The 11,203-nt window shown below is 37.6% G+C and overlaps 1 protein-coding gene across 5 annotated transcripts; it reads left to right on the forward strand.

The window, feature by feature from the left end:
- Positions 1-6,218: 6,218 nt before the first annotated feature.
- Positions 6,219-9,176, forward strand: LOC127440479 (alpha-tocopherol transfer protein-like). 5 transcript variants are annotated; one of them, XM_051697093.1, is made up of 6 exons: positions 6,220-6,505; positions 6,875-7,028; positions 7,113-7,306; positions 7,590-7,700; positions 7,800-8,020; positions 8,405-9,176. In XM_051697093.1, the coding sequence occupies exons 1-5, from the start codon at positions 6,311-6,313 to the stop codon at positions 8,007-8,009; spliced, it is 864 nt and encodes a 287-aa protein (XP_051553053.1). In that variant the 5' UTR covers positions 6,220-6,310; the 3' UTR covers positions 8,010-8,020; positions 8,405-9,176. The 5 variants fall into 5 exon arrangements, with proteins under 5 accessions (XP_051553055.1, XP_051553053.1, XP_051553052.1 ...); XM_051697092.1 differs by having other exon boundaries at positions 7,800-8,050; positions 8,181-9,174; XM_051697091.1 differs by having other exon boundaries at positions 8,181-9,173.
- The last annotated feature ends 2,027 nt before the right edge of the window (positions 9,177-11,203 follow it).

Consider the following 11,203-nt stretch of genomic DNA (forward strand, 5'->3'; position numbering starts at 1 on the left):
CCAAAAGCTTCCCTGCTTTGTCCCCCGACTCAAAGTATGACTGTCTTGCCCTGAATAACCAAAACTCCACTTTCTGCAACAAAATAGTATTATATCTATATTTCAATCGGGTGAATTCTCTGAGGCCATCAGCTGACATACGGCGCTTCAGCTCTGCCTCTGCACTTTTAATATTCTCTTCCAACTCCACGAGTTCTCGTGCTTTGGATATTTTGATGAATGAGGCATACTGTATGATCCGACCCCTAAGAACCGCCTTAAGTGCATCCCAAGCCATGCCCACAGAGGATACTTTGGACCAGTTGGTCTCCATATAAACATTGATTTCAGTCTTTAACATTTGTTGGAAATCAGGATTTTGCAAAAGGGACACATTAAGGTGCCAATTATATGATTTCTTTTTCTCTGTATATAGCAACACCTCTAAACTCACCAGGGCATGATCTGAGACTAAGATATTTCCAATTGAGCAATCAACAACAGATGAAATGAGGGATTTGGATATAAAAAATCTATTCTAGAATAAATCTTATGGACTGATGAAAAAAATGTATAGTCCCTACCAGATGGGTTCAAAAGTCTCCAAATATCCATAAGACCAAGATTTGTACACATCCTGTGAAGCATCAATGTTGCTCTAGGGGCTTTACACACTTTTGCTTCACTATGATCAAGGACTGAGTCCATCAAAAGATTAAAGTCTCCTCCCAATATTATATCATGAGGGGTGCCAGCGGTTTGCAGCATCACTTCAAGATCTATAAAAAAAGCCCTGATCATCAGCGTTAGGTGCGTAAATATTAGCCAAAATCAACCTTCGCCCTTGAATTTCAGCTAAAACAATAATGACTCTCCCTAATTTATCTTTAGTCTGTTTGAGACATTTGAATTGTAGATGTTTATTAATCAATATAATGACTCCCTTGCTCTTACTGAGCCAGCACTAAAAAAAAACATGTCCACCCCATATCTTCCCAAATTTTTCAGCTTCCTGTGGGGAGAGATGTGTTGATGAAACACAATATCATATTTCTTACGTTTAAGAAAAGTAATAACCTTCCTTCTTTTTATGGGGTGCCCAAACCCATTTACATTCCATGTGGAGAGAGATAGTACACTCATATTAACATATGACATTTTGATATATAATAGAAAAAATAAATTGTGTGTCAAAAACAAAATTATACAGACCACATTCCCCATTAGTGAAACAATCAAACCCTGAACTTCCCCCCAAACAAAACAAACAGAAAAACATGCGCATTAACCCCGCGCATGAAAGCGCCAACCGGCAATCCCTCTAAACTCAAAAGGTCCATGAACGCCCACGAGCCCCCATGACAACTTTTCCATCGGATTGCTCTGTTTTGCCTCACAAATTTGTGAGGCAAAATTATATAACAGAAAATACTTTGTAAAATAAACCCCAGCCAATAGGAAGAATGAACACAAAGAACATGTAGATTCTTTCACAGAACTGTCTCAAAGGTGTGATCTTCCACAAAACAAATTCCAGCTGATATAAAACCGTTCAGATTCCTTGGACAAACAAACGAATGTTCAGTGAGCCGGCTGTTATGAGTTCAGCGGATCACATAATCATTCCAACGTCCCATAAAAATACTCAACAAAACAAACTCCTGCCAGCAGGAGGAATAAGCACAAAGAACTAACAAATTAATCCAAAGCTGTTCCAAAGGAGTGTTATTCAATAGAACAAGCTCCAGCCGCTAGGCGGAACCAATACAAAAAGAAACAAAACCGGCATCCCGGTTCCCTGGATGGTCGAGTCAATTCACTCGGAGGCTGCATAAAAGTATATACCATGATTTACACAATCCGTCAACTTTATAAAAGACATCCTTTGTGTGAGCATGTAGATATTTTGCGGTCATCTGTAGTGTCCACTCTCAAACTGGCCTGGAACTTCAATGCAAAAGTAATCTTTCGTCAATGCAAATGTTTCTTTAAGGAAAAGTGTTATTCACAAAACAAACTCCAGCCGCTCGGCAGAGCCAAGGCAAAAAGCAAGAAGAAACCAAAATGACGCCCAGCTTCCTCAAAAGCCAGAGTAAATACAGCGAGTCGACCCACTCACATGAGAAACACCCAATGGTTTACTCACCCATTGATTCAATAAAAGACATTGCCTGATTGGGACATGTAAATACTTTTTGACCGTCCTTCGTTTCTATTCTCAGTTTGGCTGGAAACATCAGAGCAAAAGTGATCTTTCGCTGATGTAAGAGTTTCTTACATTCCTTGAACCGATCGCGTTTCTCTCTTGTCGAACTCGCAAAGTCCGAGAACAAGAAAATATTGTGGTTCTTCCAAGAAAGCTTCCCTTTGCTCCTCACCTGCGCAACACAAGATCTTTATCGGATGATCTCAGAAATCTGGCCAGAATCTACTGGGGCCTATCTATAGTTTTTGGCTGCGAGAAGTTACATGAATATGTGTATGGTAGGGATGTGATGATAGTAACAGATCAAAAGCCACTGATTGCAATCTCAACGAAGGCCCTCGGTGATGTGCCACCATGCATCCAGCGTCTTCTTTTGCACTTACAGAAATACCATTTGACGTTTGAGTTTACTCCAGGTAAACACTTGGTAGTGGCTGATGCTCTTAGAAGAGCAAGCCTCGGCACACAGGTACCAGCAGCAGAGAACATGATGTTCAAATTCATGTGGACTGTGTGGTGGACCAGATACCTGTGTCCAAACAAAAGTGGGTTGAGTTTGCAGATGCAACAGCAAGTGACAGTGTGTTGCAAGATGTTGAATGAGAAGCTACCAAGCCCATTTCAGCATTTTAGAGATGAGCTTTCCATTGTTGATGGCGTTCTTCTAAAAGGATGCAGGATAGTAGTCCCTACTACTAAGAGACCATTAATGACCAAGCTCATACATGAAGGCCATTTGGGCATTGAAAAATGTAAACGCCATGCCCGAGAATTGATGTATTGGCCCTATATGAACAGAGATATAGAGACACTGATACAGCGCTGTGATATTTGTCAACAGCACAGATACAAGCAGCAAAAAGAGCTCCTGCAGGTTTTGTTTCATTGAATTGTAAGTAAATATTCACTTTATTCAGCGTTGTTTTTGTTCTCTGTCTTCTATAGCATCCCGTTACTGTTTTACTGCATTACAAAGAGCTTCAAACGATTCAGCCCGCACGTTAGACAGATTCATTGAGAATAACTGACTCAAAAGACTGATTAATTCATGCATCGGGCATCACTTCGATTCACGAGCCCTGCTGAGTTTATGGCCGTGTTATGGCCGTACTCTCACTGTTTTTTTGCCAAACACAGGTATAACAGAAACAGTAAGAGTAGTATGGTAGTAAGGCATTTAGTACACGGTCCATTTGTTCTGTGGGGGGCACCACCACACATCATCGGAACACACAGGGCGCATTTTGTTTAACACAGATTGAACACATATTTATTGGCTCAGTAAATCGGCGCCCCCCAAGCGATGCCACCCTAGGCACTCGCCTTTGTCGCTTAATGGGTTGACTGGCCCTGATACAGAGTTTGCATTATTGGCAGATACCTCCGTGAAACAGATAATCTCACATTTGAAAACAATTTTCACAAGACATGGCATTCTAGTCACTTTGGTCAGTGACAATGGGCCACAATTCAGTGGGCTAGCATTCAAAGAGTTTGCAAATCAGTACGGATTTGAACACGTAACCTCAAGTCCACACTACCCATAATCAAATGGTCTAGCTGAAAAGGCAATGCAGATTTTGAAATGTCTGCTAAAGAAAGTGGCTGAAGCTGGCGAAGATCCCAACCTTGCTATCCTAAACTATAGGTATGCACCTTTAGAAGGCGGGAGGTCTCCAGCAGAACTACTAATGGGTAGAAAGCTGAGGACAAAGTGAGACAACACTGAGGAGTGTTAATTGCTGTGGAGAGTGGACATACTGTTATGGATGGCAATTCTACCAAAAGGAAAAAACAAAAAACAAACAACAAATGTTATGTTATACATTGTTAAACTGTTAAAATACGTTGTTGCAATGAAGTACTGGGGGAAATTTTTTTTAAATGTTGTGTCTGTTGAAATGATGGTTTGAAGCCATTGGCATATTTATTTATACATTTTTTAAGGGAGATGTAACGATGAGTACCTATAGAGGGCACTAACACATTGAGAAATTGAGAAAAAAGTGTAGAGGTGAAGAAAAATAAAGTTCATTGATGGCATGATGTGAACACAATGTGTCTGTGGTCTGGTGAGCTAAATGAAACAGCCTAGTTCCAAAAATATCAAGTTACAAAATTTGATGTGTATTTTTTAGATGAACCCCCCCCCCCAAAAAAAAAAAAAACACACACAAAAAAAAAAAAAAACTAACAAAAACACTAAAAGGTGAAGTGGAGAGCTGCAGCTATTATTAGCCACATTGATGTTCATCAGTGTTGTTCTTCATATAGCCTAGCTCACTGACTCAAATAGTGCATGCCTAAATCAAGATGATTCATTAAGGGTTCACGCTCCAATTTTACTTTCTTTTACACATTTGGAATAACCAACCGTCTGTCTAAATATCCACACAAACACAGAACGTTCCCCAAACGTTTGTGTATGGTTCCCGTTTGGTTATTTTTTGGGGAACCAATTCCTAACATTCTCGGAACGTTATTTGTTATGTTTTATTTGTTTTATAACCATTAACTTACATTCCCAGAACGTTCTGGGAAACAAAAATTGTTAGATGGGATGTACATTTTGGATAAGGACCCAGTGGGTTAATGTGTCAAGAAGCATCAACTCCAACAACTCCCAATGCAGGCCAAACCGTTTACTTTAGCGACTTTACTTTCAGGTTGAAATGGATGAATGCGTTTCTATAGGCTGGTTCCCAACCTTGCTATCCTAAACTATAGGTATGCACCTTTAGAAGGCGGGAGGTCTCCAGCAGAACTACTAATGGGTAGAAAGCTGAGGACAAAGTGAGACAACACTGAGGAGTGTTAATTGCTGTGGAGAGTGGACATACTGTATATGGATGACAATTCTACCAAAAGAAAAAAAAAAAAAAGAAATAACAAATGTTATGTGATACATTGTTAAATTGTTAAAGTACGTTGTTGCAATGAAGTACTGTGGGAAAAAAGTTGAAATGTTGTGTCTGTTGAAATGATGGTTTGAAACCACTGGCATATTTTTTCAGTTTTTTTTTTTTTTTTAAGGGAGATGTAACGATGAGTGCCTATACAGGGCACTAACACATTGAGAAATGTAAGTGTAGAGGTGAAGAAAAATAAAGTTCATTGATGGCGTGATGTGAACACAATGTGTCTGTGGTCTGTGTGAGCTAAATGAAACAGCCTAGTTCCAAAAATATCAAGTTACAAAATTTGATGTGTATTTTTTAGATGAACCCCCCCCCCCCAAAAAAAAAACTAACAAAAAAACTAAAACGTGAAGTGGAGAGCTGCAGCTATTATTAGCCATATTGATGTTGACGCTTAGTCCTTCATATAGCCTGGCTCACTGACTCAAATAGTGCATGCCTAAATCATACAAGTCAACAACATGAACATCAACAAGATGATTCATTAAGGGTTCACGCTCCAGTTTTACTTTCTTTTACACATTTGGAATAACCAACCGTCTGTCTAAATATCCACACAAACACAGAACGTTCCCCAAACGTTTGCGTATGGTTCCCGTTTGGTTATTTTTTGAGGAACCAATTCCTAACATAATCGGAACGTTATTTGTTATGTTTTATTTGTTTTATAACCATTAACTTACATTCCCAGAACGTTCTGGGAAACAAAAATTGTTAGATGGGATGTACATTTTGGATAAGGACCCAGTGGGTTAATGTGTCAAGAAGCATCAACTCCAACAACTCCCAATGCAGGCCAAACCGTTTACTTTAGCGACTTTACTTTCAGGTTGAAATGGATGAACGCGTTTCTATAGGCTGGTTGTGCGCGACTTTTTCTATTGCTACATTTAGTTCTGGAAAGTTGCTGGTGTGGCGTTAACTCGATCTTCACTGGTGTTTGTTGTAACGTATTATTTTATAAAAATAAAAAAATAACAAGTTGGTCTGTGTGTGGGAGTTTGTCTTTGTGTCAGTGCGTGAGAGAGAAAGAGAAGTGTATAAAGTTGGCTTGGCTAATGTTTGACAAAACTTGACCTGTACAAAGGTAAAACAACACTGGGCACATGAGTAGTTTTCATGGGACCGGGATGTGAGGGGCTCATTCCCTGCCCCTCTTACGTAAGCCTGCAGCTCTGAACATGCAACTCGATCGGGTCCCGCAGATATGAAGTGTGAAGAAGCTGAAAACATTGACGAATTAAATAATATGCCTGTAGATTCTATTCGGATCGAACCCTATTTGTTGAAGCTGAAACAAAAAGCAGAGGCAGAAAAAAGCATTCGATTCTTGGATTCGTCGAAAACTTTTTTGATAAGGTTTTTGCGAGCCAGAGACTTTGATGTTGAATTGGCGCTCAAGGTTTGTAGCACTATTTTGCCTAAATGATGGCTGAACTAGAGGTGCGAAACGATTCACCACAGCGGTGTTTGATTTCTGTAGTGCTAGGCTATAGTGCCTCCTATATGTGATTTGATTCGCAGTGCAAACCATGCCATGGTTTACGTCCGATTTCTTTTTCAGGTTATGAAGAAATTAAAGTATGGTTTACCTTTTTGAAACTTTATTCCCATTGTATTGTATTTATATGCTCTTTACTCCAGTTAAAATAACATACAGTATGTGTACAAGATAACACTTCCTTCTTTCCTTTTTTATATCCTGGAGGAAAAAAAAAGAGACCTTTTGAGACTAATGTCACATGTCTTGGATGCTGTCTTCTATCCACAGCTGTTGATTAACTATCATAAATGGAGACAAGAATGTCCAGAAATAACTGCTGATCTGCGTCCATCATCCATCAGAGGACTGCTCCAAAACAATTACCATGGAGTTTTGACATCACGAGATGATACTGGAAGTCAAGTTTTAATCTATCGGATTGGCAAGTGCATCCTTAAAACGACGTTTGAAAAGTTGTTTCTGCTGTTATAATGGCAAATATCACACATTTTTAATCACTTTTCAGGTCAGTGGAACCCCAAAGAATTCACTGCTTATGAGGTTTTTCGTGTGAGCCTCATTACATCAGAGCTTATTGTTCAAGAATGGGAAACTCAAAGAAATGGACTCAAAGTCATTTTTGATCTTCAAGACTGGTGCTTTGCTCATGCTCTGCAGATAAATCCTTCTTTGGCAAAAAAGTTATCATCTGTACTTACGGTAGGCATCTTCAAAGATTTGAAAGAAATTACTTGATTAATGGTAGTAAATGTTTACAATTATCTGCACATGTATCTGGTTTTAACTGTAAGATAGCTTGAGCCATAAGCATAAGATGGCTCTTCTAACATTTTGACAGACTGGTTATCAGTATTTAGTGTGTTTTGTAGGTTGCCTTAGATATGGGAATGTCATACAACTTTTAAATTTTTTTTTTTTTTTTTTTTTACAGCCATAAAGCTCAAATTAATTAAACAAAACAAACATCATATTTGTTTTACAGGACTCCTTTCCTTTGAAAGTACGCGGCATACATTTGATAAATGAGCCCATTTTTTTCTGTCCCGTCTTTGCCATGATCCGTCCATTTCTACAAGACAAAATCAAACAAAGGGTCAGTATTATTAAAGTACATACAAATGGGATATGATTCACATGATAACATCTAGGTTGATGCCACTAACAGTTCTCTTTGCTGTGTTTTTCTATATAGGTTCATATGCATGGAAGTTCATATGTCCAGAGTCTCTGTGATTATTTTCCAAAGGCTATCCTCCCACCTCAGTATGGAGGCACAGGACCCAGCATAGATGAAGTGTGCCAAGAGTGGACCGAATACATCATGCAATCTGAAGACCTTCTCCATAAGCTCTCTATAGACTTAGGCGGAGGAAATCCATCTCAGTCATCCGTCCATGAATGAATACAATGAAGGTACAAGATGCCATGTGCTCTTTGTTAGAGGTGATATTACAACTGCCGCCGTGAAAGTTTACATTCTTTCTCTTTAATTTCTGTGAAAATCAGAATAATGTTACAGAGACTACACACTCCACCAGGCGTACTATTACTGAATTTTTCTTATATTGCACAGGATTGAATGGTGCAGCTTTTCAAATTGTCTTCTCATACTCCAGACTGGAAAGATCATTTGCACTGTCAAAAGTGACATTCCCACAGTTACCTATTTTAATGGAGTCATATTTTTGGATAATGAGATTTTAATTAATTCTTTATAACACAGATAGTCAGTTGACATTTCAAGTACTTGATAAACCTCTGATGATACAATAATGTATGTGATATCTGTCTGCACAGGAAGTCAATGACTAGAATGCTGTCCAAGACTGAAACATAAAAGTGCCTTCCTTTTACTTTTGTTTTAACAATGGACAATTATGCTGCAACTGTTTAAAGCGATCATATTCTCTGAAATGAAGGAACTATAACTGGACCTTTTTTAATATATTTGAATTAGAAAGCCTCTGTTAGATTAAATGTAAATGTAAATTGAAGCCTTTTGCATTTACAAAAACAACTTAAAACATGTCCTTATTGTGTGTACAGCAAGTGGGAGAGTACAGTGGCACTTTGGTCTAGTGCCTTTTGTTCAGACTCTTAAACAAATAAGACTAATGACCTTACTATAGCGCTTCATGTTGACCATTTCTTTGTATGTTAACATTTTGAAACCCTGTACATATTTGTTTTTACAGTTTATTTTCTAACACATGATGTGTTTGAAAATCACTCTTTTACATTAGTAGTTCATTATTTAATTGTCCTAATTTGTTAACCTCTAATCTCATTGTTTACTTTAAGAGGCACTTTTTTATTTAAATATAAATTATAATGTGATAATAAAAACTGTTGAACCAAACCTATAAAATCATAAGAAGGAGGTGTCCACATACTTTTGGCCATATAGTCTATATTCAAAAATCATCCAGCTATAGCAGAATCTTATTTTTTATAGCTTAGTGGTTAAGGACATAAAATGAACTGAATGTTCAGCCCCTATGGGGCAACCCAGGAACTAAGGAGATACGAAGATAACAATCCTCCCTATCACCATGTTGTCATTGCGTAATTGGGCCATAACCATATGTTGCTTCAGGGGGACTGTCTGCATGTGCAACTGGTCTACAAAAAAGTTGTTTTTTATATATATATATATATATATATATATATATATATATATATATATATATATATATATATATATATATATATATATATATAAACATAAGGTTATGGCTCAATTGTCTATTTTCAAAACACATAATTATTGTGTGAATAGTAAGGAATCTCTTGGTAATAACACAACATTGTACTCCAGAGAAAGACTCTTTTGTTGAAAACTGTAGGAATTTTGTTGTCTTTTAGAAAAAGCCTATTGAAATTCAACACATTTTATTCTAAAATGATTGCACGCCCTCTGCTGGTAAAAGCACAATATACTGAGTACATAATAAAGTACAGTACGGTAAATAGATTTTAAAGACTAGAAAAATCATTTTTAAATCAGAATAAAACACACACCCACACACACAACACTCTCTCCTACATGTACCAAATGTTATAACAAATGTAGGCTACTGTGTTGTGGGAAAAAGCCATTTGGTTCACACCTGTTTCACCTAACCATACCCATATTATAGCCAATACAGCTCACAAAAAGTAATATAATTATAATTGAAGATGCAGATTTTGATTGAATTCATAACAAAAACAAAAATATATATAATTATCCTTCTTCAACAAAATCGCAAATTTTAATCCTGCCAGTAAATCCTAATGTTATAATTTTTAGTCAACTAAACATTTGGGACAGATTACCATGTTACCCTGGTACCTGAACTGTTTCATCAATTATTTCCGATGGTTGTCTGAAAGAAAAGGAAATCTGCTGATCTGGTGACCTCTTCTTCTCCACATTTTTAAAGTGGGTGATAATAAAGGACACATTGCCCTAACAAAGTGGACTACATAGATAATGTAGAGGTGAGAACTACGAATGAAGCCACATTGTCTGAGTGTTCAGAATAGTTCTGATCCAGCCAAGCGAGCACACATAAACATTTTAATGGCAAATAAAATAATTGAAGTACATTCTTTATATACTTTGGGATGGGTAATTGCTTAGATAGCATAAGTGGGTGTGTTCTGTAGCTGAAGGCTGAAGTCAAACACTGGCTATGGTTAAAATGATTACATTTGAAAAGCAAACAGTAGGCTACCTCATTCTTTGTATCAGATATGCTACATACACGTAATGCTGAATTCATATGCTATGTCCTAAAGTTATGGTACATTTTTTAAAAGCCCAATTTAAGAAACGCAACGTGCTTAATTACAGTTCTGAACATGATATAAATACATATGAGCATGCACAGAGCCTCGTGTGAGTGTAAAGTTACACAGTGAATACGCTCACTTTAGGATGAGGTGGACAAAAGCGGAGAGGGGTGGGACATAACGTATATATCTGAGTCAGACAAGTAGGAAGCACATTTTGCACTAAGAACAAAAAAGTACAAGGCTCTCGTTAATTTCAACCATTATTAAGATGAAACCCAGTTAAATTGCCTATAAGAGTTGATGGCATTAAAATGCACTCGTTCAACTGAATTGTGCATCATGCATGCCATGTGTACTTTATACTGCAGGCTTACACAAATATGAAGCGTTTATTTCTTAAACCTACGAAAAGATCTTACTTACAGGGTCCAATATAGTCTACAGTAATCTTGGAAAACCTACGTCGGTATTATTTACCATAGACCACAAAAAAAAATAAAAATAATAATAATTAAAAAAAATAAATAATTCAAACGTTAAACCGAACGACAGATGTTATCATAATACTACGTATTGTTTCGCATTAACAACACTGAGAAAAACATGGAGTTTGATCTCGCGATAAGTGCAATCTTCCATCTTGCCACGTTCCAGTGCTGGCAGAAAACAGGGCAAAAGGGGCGGTCTATCCCTCGCAGGTATCCACACGATTGAATAAGGCATGTGCCTGTGCTTGATGATTGGATGATATTTCAATTAGCTCCACCCACAATGGCTTTGTATGGCTACCACTGGTCGAATGCTTAGTCACTCAAA

The sequence above is a fragment of the Myxocyprinus asiaticus genome, chromosome 5 (genome assembly GCF_019703515.2).
Source record: "Myxocyprinus asiaticus isolate MX2 ecotype Aquarium Trade chromosome 5, UBuf_Myxa_2, whole genome shotgun sequence".
Classification (NCBI taxonomy): domain Eukaryota; kingdom Metazoa; phylum Chordata; class Actinopteri; order Cypriniformes; family Catostomidae; genus Myxocyprinus; species Myxocyprinus asiaticus.